This window comes from Panicum virgatum, chromosome 9K (assembly GCF_016808335.1).
Source record: "Panicum virgatum strain AP13 chromosome 9K, P.virgatum_v5, whole genome shotgun sequence".
In the NCBI taxonomy this organism is placed as follows: domain Eukaryota; kingdom Viridiplantae; phylum Streptophyta; class Magnoliopsida; order Poales; family Poaceae; genus Panicum; species Panicum virgatum.
Window position 1 is genome coordinate 12,173,905 of NC_053144.1, and position 11,681 is coordinate 12,185,585.

The window sequence follows — 11,681 nt, forward strand, 5'->3', positions numbered from 1 at the left end:
TTGAACGAATATGCGTGTTTGAGAGAGAGAGTGTGTGTGTATGTTAGAGGGACAGAGAAAGAGAGAGAGTTAGTGAGTGAGTGTGTGTGTGTGTCTGTGTGTGTTAGTGTGAGTGTATGTGTGTGTTAGAGTGTATTAGTCAGAGAGAGAGAGAGAGTGTGTGTGTCATGGAACCGGGTCGAGGAACGGGGTTGAGGAACGGGGTTGAGGGTTGAGGTCTAGAGTTGAGGGTCGAGGGATGGCGAATGTATGAGTTAGAGAGCGAATACGAAATTACTCGTCGTCGTTACTCGTCGTTACTCGTCGTCGTTACTCGTTATTACTCGTCTTCGTTACTCGTCATTACTCGTCGTCGTTACTCGTCGTCGTCATTACTCATTGTCGTCATTACATATACAGTGCAATACATATCTCTATAGTATATACATTCTATCTAATTATACAAACTAATTATACAATAAATACAATAATTATACAAACTAATATATAGATAATACAAACTAAATTCTATCTAATTAGACAAACGAATTATACAATAATTATACAAACTAATTATACACAACTAATTATTATATACATATATAATACAAACTAAATTCTATCTAATTATACATAAACTAATTATACAAACTAATACAATAATTATACAAACTAATTATACAATAATTATACAAACTAATTATACATAAACTAATTATACTATAATTATACAAAGTAATTATACAGAATACGTAAATAAATAAAACAATTAAAAAAAAAATCCATACGCAGAGGAGGGGTGGGGGGCGCTTGCTGCAGTGAGGCCGGGGCCGCGCGTGGGACGACGGCATGGCGATGGAGGGCGGGGGGGGGGGGCTGGCGTCGGCGTTGGGCGGTGGCGTCGGCGTGGGAGGCGGGACGGGGCGGCGGCGCGGGCACAGAGGAGGAGGCGCGGCCACCGAGGACGGCGCGGGCCGGGCCAATGGGAGGCGGCGGCGCGCAGAGAGGCCTGCTGGGGCAGCGGGCGCGCAGGGAGGCGGGACGGGGCGGCGGCGGCGAGGCGGACGATCGTCGGAGAGGGTGGCCGAGCTGGGAGCGGCGCACAGTGAAGGCGAGAAAGAAGAAGAACCGGCGCGTCCTTCGATATATAGGGAGAGCCTAAGGTACCGGGTGAAAAGTAAAACCGGTACCTAAGCTTCCCTAAGGTACCGGTTGTAATTTCCACCCGGTACCATTGTAAATACTAAGGTACCGGTTTTCGTGTACCCGGTTCCTTAGGCCTCCAAAGGCGGGAAATGAAAACCCTAAGGTACCGGGTGGTTTCATAAAACCGGTACCTAAGGCTTTGAAAACTTTAATTTTATAAATTCTTTGACCCAGGAGGACGAATCTCCTTAGTATCTCAATGGCAACGGGCAGGAAATGAAAACTCCGCTGACACGGTTCGACTCCCCCGCTGGACGGCCCACTTTTTTTTTCTACCAAAATCCCAAATTGGACCCTAAGGTACCGGTTGTAATTTCCAACCGGTACCAAAGGTTCTCTTTTCTTTTCCCATTTGTTTTTCTCTTGTAAATCTATTAATTACCCAATAATTATATTAATCATCTGATTAATCATTTAATCATCTAATAAATTAGTTAATTGAATAATAAATCTGATATATGCCTAGTAAATCATTTAATTGCCGAATAAATTTGATAATATTCACGAAAAATATTACAAGATATAATCATTTGGCTAAGAAAATATTACTACATCATTTAAATGCACGATAATTTTAATTACTACATAATAAGATGCATATTAAATCAAATAATTACATAACAAATCATTTAAATTCACAATATTTCTAATTACTACATGATAAATCATTTAGGTGCATAACTAATCATTTTAATTGCATAATAAATCATAATAAATCAAATAATTGCATAATAAATTATTTAATTGTCCAATAAATCAATTCATTGCATAAGAAATCTAATAATGTTCACAGAAAATATTACAAGACATAATCATTCAACTAAGGGAATATTAACGATGGTTCGCTTTACAATCGTCCCTTCATTATGATCATGACGTGCGTACGGAGCCTCCTCTTCGGCTAAAAGAATACTTGTGTCAACCTCCACTGCGAACGGAGTCATATCTTCAACCTTATTGTATTCTTCTTCATCTGTGACATCGTCGACTCCCATAATTTTTCTTTTTCCTGCCAGAACAATATGGCGCTTTGCCTCATCTCCTGGCACCTACAAAACTTGATTTATTCCTGGACTTGTCCTTTCTCGTTTTGCTAGACATGTCCTGCACATAGAAAACTTGAGTGACATCTTTAGCTAGGACGAATGGTTCGTCTCGATAGCCAAGCTCTTTGAGGTCTACCGTTGTCATTCCGTACTCGTCGATATCGACACCTTTTCCTGTGAGTTTAACCCATTGACAACGAAATAGAGGTATCTTCAATGGCCCATAGTCGAGTTCCCAGATCTCTTCAATGTAACTAAAATATGAGTTCGTTTGGACCACTAGAGTCGGTGGCATCTATACGGACACCACTATTTTGATTGGTGCTCTTGTTATCTTGGGCTCTTGTATAAAATGTGTAACCATTAATTTCATATCCTTGGTACATCAGGATTGAATTTGCCGGACCCCTGGCCAGCCAAGCTAGCTGCTCATGAATTTGATCGTTGGCCATGACTTCCTTCTGCAACCAGGTGGCGAATGTATCGTTATGATGTTTTGTAATCCATGTCTCAGACTTCAAAGGGTATATACTTCGCACAATTTGCATGTGCTCCTCCAGTGTATGGAGCCACCAATGCTGATTGTTGCAGAACTGTTAGATGTGCTTTGCTCAACGTGGCATGATCTGTGGCATTTACTGATTTTCTTCCAAGTGTGCCCTTTCCAATCAGCAGCCCCTCATAACGTGATATTGGAATCCCAATTGGGCAGAGTTCTTCCACATAGTCAACACAAAATTCAATGACCTCCTCTGTGACGTAACCCTTCGCAATGCTTCCTTCTGGACGAGCCCGATTACGAACATATTTTTTTAGTACTGCAAAGTATCGTTCAAAAGGGAACATATTATGAAGGAAAACTAGGACCGAGAATACCAATCTCTTTGACCAGGTGAACTAGAAGATGCGTCATAATATTGAAGAATGATGGAGGAAATATCATTTCAGGACTGACTAAACTTTGGACAATATCCTCTTGTAGCCTGCTTAAACTCGATGGATCGATTGCCTTCTGAGAAATTGTGTTGAGAAATGCGCATAGCTTTATGATTGTTGCTCGAACATTAGCTGGTAGAATACCTCTAAGTGCAATTGGAATCAATTGCGTCATCAACACGTGACAGTCATGTGACTTTACGTGTGCGAATTTCTTCTCTTTCAAGTTCAGTAGCCTCTTTATATTCGAAGAGTAGCCTGATGGCACCTTGATACTGTTCAAACAGTCGAACATACTTTGCTTCTCTTCCTTACTAAGAGTGTAGCACGCAGGACCTAGATAATGACGTCCTTTATCCTTTTTTTCTGGATGTAGGGAGGCCCGTTGTTTCAGACGTTGAAGATCTTGCCGCGCTTCCAATGTATCCTTTGGCTTACCGTAGACACCAAGGAAGCCTAGAAGGTTCACACAAAGATTTTTTGTTAGGTGCATCACATCAATTGCATGGCGGACATCTAAGACATCCCAATAAGGTAACTCACAAAATATACTCTTCTTCTTCCACATAGGTGCACGTCCGTCATCACTCTGCACTGATCTGATGTTGGGTCCTTTTCCGAATACTACTTTTACATCTTTGACCATTTCAAACACCATTTTCCCACAACGGTGCCTAGGCTTGGTACGATGATCTGCCTTTCCATCGTAGTGAGCATGCCTCCTCCTTAATGGGTGCTTGATCGGAAGAAATCGACGATGACCCATATACACGATCTTCCTACAGTGCTTGAGGTACATGCTGTCGGTTTCTTCTAAACAATGGGTGCATGCCCTATAACCCTTATTGGATTGTCCAGGAGAGGTTACTTAGTGCTGGCCAATCGTTGGTGGTTACGAAAAGCAATGCACGCAGGTTAAAATGATCCTCTGCGTGCGCATCCCACATACGAACACCCTCATCTTTCCACAACAATAGAAGATCCTCAATCAGTGGTTTCAGATACACATCTATATCGTTACCGGGGTTGCTTCGGGCCGGGGATAAGCACCGGCATCATAATGAATTTCCGCTTCATACACAACCAGGGAGGAAGGTTGTATATACAGAGTGTCACATGCCAGGTACTATGGCCACTGCTCTGCTCACCGAAAGGATTCATGCCATTCCGTACTTAAGCCGAACCTTATATTCCTCGCATCATTTGCAAATGTTGGGAATGCTCTGTCCACTTTTCTCCACTGTGACCCATCAGTGGGGTGTCTCAACATATTATCTTGTTTACGTTCTTCTTTGTGCCATCGCATCAATTTAGCATTCGTTTTGTTCATGAACAAACGTTTCAGACGTGGTATTAGAGGAAAATACCACATCACCTTGGCAGGCACTCTCTTCTTGACACGCAGCCCCTCAACGTCGCCTGGATCATCTCGAGGGATCTTATACCGGCATGCGTTGCATACAGGGCATGAATCCAAATTTTCATACTCACCTCGATATAGGATGCAGTCATTAGGACAAGCATGTATCTTCTGTGGCTCTAATCCTAAAGGACAAACAACTTTTTTTGCCTCGTATGTTGTCTCCGGCAAGGTGTTACCCTCAGGGAGTAAGTTTTTTATAAGTTTCAGCAACTCCTCGAATCCCTTGTCAGACAAACCATTTGATGCCTTCCATTGCAATAATTCCAATGTGGTACCCAACTTCTTTTGGTCTTGTTTGCAATCAGGGTACAACAATGTTCTGTAGTCCTCCAACATACGCTTCAGATCTCTCGATTCCTTTTCTGTTTCGCAACCTTCCTCAGCTTCGCGCAGCATCTGACCAAGATCATCTTCTGCAACGTATCCTTCAGTATCTTCTTCAGGCTCACCCATTGCAGTGTCGTTGAAAAAGGAATTATAATTGGCTGCAAAGTTAGGAATCCTATCCTCTTCTTCTACATTATTATCCATCACAATTCCTCTTTCGCCATGCTTGGTCCAAACATAGTAGTTCGGCATGAAACCACTATTGAACAAGTGACTATGGATGGTTCTTGATGATGAGTAATCCTTCTCATTCTTACAAAATTTGCATGGACAACGAACGAAACCGCCATACTTGTGTTTCTCGGCCGCTTCTATGAATTCATGCACGCCATCCATGAACTCCTTTGAACGCCGGTCGGCCATGTACATCCATTGCCGACTCATCTGGGTCCACATACAATACATTTATATACATCATTGTACTGTACAAATAGTTCATTCATAATACCAATTTATAACAATATATTTATATAATTGATAATGCATATAACTATAATAAATAAATACTATTCACTTATCAAATAAATTGAAAAAACATATAAATACAATAATTTGATAGTATTCAAATATCAAATAAATTAATAACGTATATAACTTAAATAAGATGTTACAAATATAAATAATTATCACATATATAAACTAAATCAAGTAATAACTGTTTCTAAAAATTAATTGCTAAGTTATAAAAAAATAACTAACCTTTTTTTTAAAAAAATAGTTAAAATTCGCCTCCCCGACCTCACCCCACTCAGCTGCCATGAACAGTGAGTTCACGGCAGCTTGGGAGGGGGAGGAGATGGGGTATTTATAGGCTCGGGCCGTAAGGCACCGGTTGAATTCAATGACCCGGTGCTAAAATTAATTCAATAGCACCGGGTCAAGGCACCAACCGGTGCCTTAGGCCCGAGCTCCTGGCAGCTGCCACGTTTCATTATCATAGGAACCGGTTATTCCTATAAACCGGTGCCTTTAGCGCAGACTTCATTTGGTACCGGGTGGTGGATCAAACCGGTTCCTGTAGTGACGCATTGGAACCGGTTGGAACCACCAACCGGTGCCAATTGCCCTCCACATGTTCGGTCGACGGCCAAAGGTACCAGCTGCCGTTGCAGCCGGTACCGATGGTCAGGACCGATGGCCCGTTTTCTAGTAGTGAAGGACTAAGCATTCTAGTTCTTCCTTCCAAGGATAATCATGTTGGCCTGCACCTTTATTTGTAACTAGAACACCCGGTGCGCTTTGCGCACCCTATCACGAGCTTAACCGTTGGACTGCATAGATTATATAATAAAAGAACAAAGAAACGAATAGTTCTATATAATGGTGTAAAGTTGACGCATGGTCAATCCTTTTACACAGGTAATTCCACCGGCAAACACAGGCATGGCATAAAAGGTTAATACACCAGAATAAATTTTAAACTGAATTGAGGTATTCCTGTTTTGGCAGCGACCATAGATAACATAGACACAACATTATTCAGGTTGGGCATATAGCATAGATAAATAAATAGCAGCTACAAGTAGCTCAGCTTTTGTGGATGGTGAAAATGAAAACAAAATCAGAGAAAGGCAAACACATCTCTTGCTTATGTACAAACACGCGAAACTTCTATAATAGTTTGACGGTTGCAAATGCCTAGCTACAACCACATAGAACACTCTGTTTATCTTCGTGACTTCGTCCTGCTTATAAAAGATGCAGGTGCGCTCTGCCGATCTTGACGTACTCTTGGCCTGTGCAGGACGTACTAGGAGATTGCTGCTCTAAAAAAAAGAACTCCAATATTAAAGATTGTGCAGTTACTGCACTACTACTTGCTACTGTAATTAATAACTGCATGAACGAGTTACTTTTACTTCAATCAGTAGCAGAGGCTCGCCCTCATTTATATGCTCACTAGTCAGAAGACGATTACATGCATTATTATTCACTAGAACGTTAGGCGCGCGATGCACGCCCTATCATTTAAACAATCAAATAAAAGTAGATTAAAGGTAATAAAATGTATAATTAAACATAAGTAAAGCTTATTTGTAAAAAAAAGCATAAGCAAAAGTAATGAATGTGACAAATGACATGACAAAATCACAGTATATGGTTATAAATACATTGTTAATATTAACATTTAAACAATGTGGGTACACTATCCCATCATAAGTGTCTCATATCCAGTGTGTTCGCATGTGCTCATCGATGTGCTTGAGCTCGAGGTAGTGCTGGAGCTCGAGCTCGACCAAGGACCATGTCGTGCCGCCCTCTGGCCACCAACTGGGACCAACCCACTGTGACGCGCCACCGTTGCCTTGCCTGCCCAACGCTCCAGGCCGCAGCGGGCCATGTTGCGTCCGAGCTGGGCTGTCGTGCCCAAGGCCCCAAGCACGGAAATTAGCTAGACCACGCTGCAGTGGCGTCCAAGCTCTAGGCGTGCACAATGCTCATCAGCTTTTCCGGTCGACATAGGAACTACAGATAGATTCAGCATAAGATAGATATTTCCCTAGCATAGTTCAGTTATGGTCTTTCTTACCATGGACCTTTCAAGGGAACAGACTCCAATTGACAAATGTATAAGCTCAAGCTGAGTTCAACTTCTACATATTATGCTCCTTTATGGCCTAAATAATTGACCCCTTAATTGTTCCTACAACCTTTTGGTACAGGTAAATTCGAGGAGATGAAGTACAATAAGAACATGTGCCCAAAAAGATAGTGCCTTATTAAAGACGGAATCTGTAGAAAAAAGTAGGAGTGGATTAACAACCTTGCGGATATATGGGCTGTGGTTTTCAAAAGCATCCAGAAGTGCAGGAAGAAATGTTGACAAATGAGCCATGAGGTTTTCCTGTGACAATCGATTCACAAGCTGCAAATAAGGAAGAACAAAGAATAGCAATAAGGGAGATGGGAAAGATAAGGTAGCTGTACACCTCACCCAACTCATAACACGGGCCAAAGTAAGACAATGAGCTGTACACATGCAGCTAAATACTACTTGACTCCCAGTTCTATCCACGAATTTACATATGCCAAACTGAGGCTAGTAGTCCAGCTTTAAATTGGTTGCAGACACGAGAAAGGTAGGAAACTTGGTGGGTACCTTGCTCAAACTATTGATGCTGATAATAATTTTCTCATCCTGGCAGGGTAATTGAGAAGATATGGCCTACATATTTACAAGAGGGAATCATAATACTTAGAAACAAATTAAAAGAACAGTGGAAGTGGGGGAAAAGACAAGCAACCAGTTGTTAGAGGCCCTTTTCCACCAGATTCAGTTCAAAAGATATTCACAGATATAACACTAACAAAAATGGCATCCCAGTGGGTCAAATTGTGTGACCACAGTTTTCAAGCAGAAATGAGCCTAATATACAACCTGCAGTGACAATGACTTAAAACTTAAGAGGCCAGCTTTATAGTTGCATCACGAAATGCAAGCTGAAACAAGCATTAAGTGTATTACCTTCAAGGCAGCGTCTTTGGTTGCATGCAGTAATTTAACTATGAGAATTTCGATGCAGCTCTCCATTGCCTTTCTCTGGACGGAAAAGGCAAGACATGGGTCATTTTCATGGAAGATGACATTCAATAATGGCACCTGTAGGAAATAAGTAGTCACTGTTAAGGAATTTCAGAGACGCCTACGTGCTTTTCAAGAATTTCAACCAATAGAGAAAGGGCTAGCTCTCTGGTGGGTACATCTGGATCATCAAGCATCTCAAGAAGTGAAGACATCTGGTGTAAATTCTGAAAATGAGTTCAAGATGCAGTCACAGACTCACAGGTAAACAAAGTAACCAGTGGACAACGAATACCCTAAAAAATTACCATTAAGGTGACCTATGAATATGTTAGTTAGATTGTTGAATCAAGTTTCTTTGAAATGTTGAAATATCTAAATATGTACAAAATCGCAAGTTCTCTTAATTAGAACCATTTTAGATAGCACAAAGGCAAATCCAAATGTGAATTTGGTTAGTCCCAGTCTGATATATATATAAAAAAGCTAACGAAGTTGGTCAAGATATTGTATCCTCATTTTTACCACATCTCGCACAAAGAAATATGAATACCAATGAACCAGCCTACTAATGCTTTTATAGAAAAACGGACAGACAGTTCATAAGATGGTGGATGGATATGTGCGACATGTATGTTTCTTTCTTCCAGTAGGCAGATAGGAACCCACTATTTGATTGGTATTGGAGTTAGGAGTAACGAAATGCGTGCCTGCAAATCAATAGCGCAAATGCAATGATGCATAAAAATCAATGTAGTACCAATATTCTGTCATGTGCTGTTTTTAATAATACAAGTTTGATATATGAAAATCCAAAGTAGCCAATATATTAGGATGGATGGAGTATTTTCTGAAAGTTCGGTCCACAGCAAGCATTTTATTTGTTCTTGAGAGTGGTTCCAGTTAAATCTAGGGTTAAGTGCAGGAGGACATGCGGCGCGGCCGGCGAGGCACGTGCGTTGGCAGCACTATCAACAAACAACAAATCAAGTTCCTTCCGCCTCTAATTGACCTTGCTTGGCCTTAAATCGAGCTCTCCTTCTTGAAATCGAACTCCTCCTTCAAATCGACCTCGCCAAGCAGAGAATCAAGCTCCTACTCCTTGAATCGACCTCAATGAACTGCGAATTAAGCCCCTCTTCCCTGGAATCGACCTCACCGAGGCACGCAAGTTCGGAGATATACCTTGGTCGCAGTAGCCGATGTTGACGTCGAGGAGGGAGTAGTCCAGCGCGGCACGCCGCCGCCCATGAAGATGACGGTGGCGGTGACGAGCTTGAGCAGGCCCATGGACCAGTCCTTGTGCAGAGTGGGCGAGAAGTTGTCGGACTCCTCGTTTCCCATGGTGGCCCCGGCCGCGCCGGCGCCCCGGGACTTGAGCGTCTGCTTGGAGTCGCTGCACCACATCTCGAATCAAAAGGAGCCACCGCCGGGCGCAGAATCAGGCGAGATCGAGCCCTCATGTCGCCGGGATCGGAGGCCCGACCTCCTGCACCTACGGGAGATATGAGATCAGGTGGGGTGAGTGCCGCTGGTTCTCTGGCTGGCCTACGGTGGAAGGGAGGTGGGGGCGCCCTTTGTGCTGACGACGCGGTGGATGGGACACTAGGGAGCCGCGTGTGCAGGTCGGCACGCGGAGGCGGAAGGGGCCGAGACGGGGAGAGGACGCTTAGAGGCGAAGGAGGGGAGCACGTGGAGGGTGAGGTCGCCGTCGAGTGGTGGAGACGTCCGGGTTGGCGAGCCAAAGGAGGAAACCTGCGAGCGCGAGGAGGAAGAGGGCAGCGAGGGATAGGGTGGCAGCGGAGAGCAGGAGAGGGAGGGAGGCGGCCGCGAGGAGCCGGGTAGGAGAGGGGAGGCGGCCGCGAGGAGCCGGGTAGGAGAGGGGAGGCGGCCGCGAGGAGCCGGTGAGGAGAGCAGAGGCAGGGGCAGGGAGCAGGAGAGGAAGGGAGAGTGAGCGGCGGCGGGGAGGAGGGAGAGGGGCGTAGGGTTCGGGTGCGGCGGGAGGGGGCAAATGAAAAGCGCTAGGCGGGGGTGTTTTCGAAAAAATGACAGAATTCTCGAAATTTTCCTTCTTCATGTTGAATTAAACATTATTCTGAGGACCTTATTGAAAAATTTACTAACGAGTTTACTATGCAGTCTAGATCGCCTGGGTTCTACTGTGATTCTCTGAAAATAGGAGGGTTTTTTTTGCAAAATATCCGGAGCATGACACGCGTCCATTCTTCGCCGTGAAGAGCGGAGGGAGCAGCAAACAGGGGTAGATTTCGCGATGCTGAAGATGCGGTTGACCGTGAGTTTCACAACTCACGGTCGATGTCCACGCGCGCCCTTCCCCTTCTTTTTTCTTTCCCCACTCCACTTTTCCCCTTCCGCAGCCTTCTAGCTTCCTCCGTCGACTGGAGACCCAAGCGGCGCCGCCGGTCCTTTTGGGGCGCCCCCCGCTGAAGCCGCCGACCGCCGCCGCCTCCCGAGCGTCGCCGCCGCCGGATCCGCTCTCTCCCCGCCTCCGGATCTGCTGCCGCGCGCTCCTCCGCGCATCGCCGCCACCGGATCCGCCCTCCCCACCGCCGCGCGCCGCCTTCGCTGGATCCACGCTCGCCCGCTTGCACGCGCTCCCCCGGCGCCGCCACCGCCGGATCCGCCTTCCTGGGTGCGGTGGCCGCCGCCTCAATGGGCCACGTGCTCCCCGGCCAGCATGGAGGACGACGGGGCAGTGCGGCCTCCCCGCCACCGGCGTCTCCGGGTTTTTTTGTTTTCATTTGTTTTCATTTTTTATCTGAGACTTTTTATTTTTTATGTAAATATTTTTTCTCTTTTGAATTTTTCTCTTGATTTTTTTAAAATTTATTTCGTACAATTTTTTTTCAAACTTTTTCTTGAAGGTTCCTCTCTCCCCTAATTTTTCCTTGAAATTTTTTTTCTGCTCTCCAATTTTTTTCTTGAATTTTTTTTTTTGCTCTCCTATTTTGCTTGAAATGTTTTTTGGTTTCCAAAATTTTTCTTGTATTTTTTTAAATTTTTTTACTCAGAAAACGACAAATTTTTCTATAAATGGAAAAGAAGCAACGGTCGGAATATCGACCGTAGGGAAGGGGTCCCTAAGGTTGACCGTAAATTAGCGTGGCCTGGTAGATTTTAACTATTGCGACTAGAACATTCAGCGAACGTTACGCGCCCT

General features: G+C 44.1%; 1 protein-coding gene across 23 annotated transcripts; it reads right to left on the reverse strand.

The window, feature by feature from the left end:
* Window positions 1-6,366: 6,366 nt before the first annotated feature.
* On the reverse strand, window positions 6,367-10,401 carry LOC120648347. Of its 23 annotated transcripts, none has more exons than XR_005664913.1 (7): window positions 9,686-10,398; window positions 8,680-8,727; window positions 8,444-8,578; window positions 8,078-8,143; window positions 7,742-7,843; window positions 7,508-7,628; window positions 7,029-7,398 (listed from the first exon to the last, which is right to left on the reverse strand). XR_005664913.1 is itself a non-coding variant. In XM_039925097.1 (6 exons), exons 1-6 carry the CDS (start codon window positions 9,905-9,907, stop codon window positions 6,453-6,455), a joined length of 858 nt encoding a protein of 285 aa, XP_039781031.1. In that variant the 5' UTR covers window positions 9,908-10,400; the 3' UTR covers window positions 6,375-6,452. The 23 variants fall into 23 exon arrangements, 19 of the variants coding, with proteins under 19 accessions (XP_039781034.1, XP_039781036.1, XP_039781031.1 ...); XR_005664912.1 differs by having other exon boundaries at window positions 7,029-7,443; XM_039925097.1 differs by lacking the exons at window positions 7,029-7,398; window positions 7,508-7,628 and adding an exon at window positions 6,375-6,743 and having other exon boundaries at window positions 8,444-8,518; window positions 8,626-8,727; window positions 9,686-10,400.
* Window positions 10,402-11,681: the final 1,280 nt, after the last annotated feature.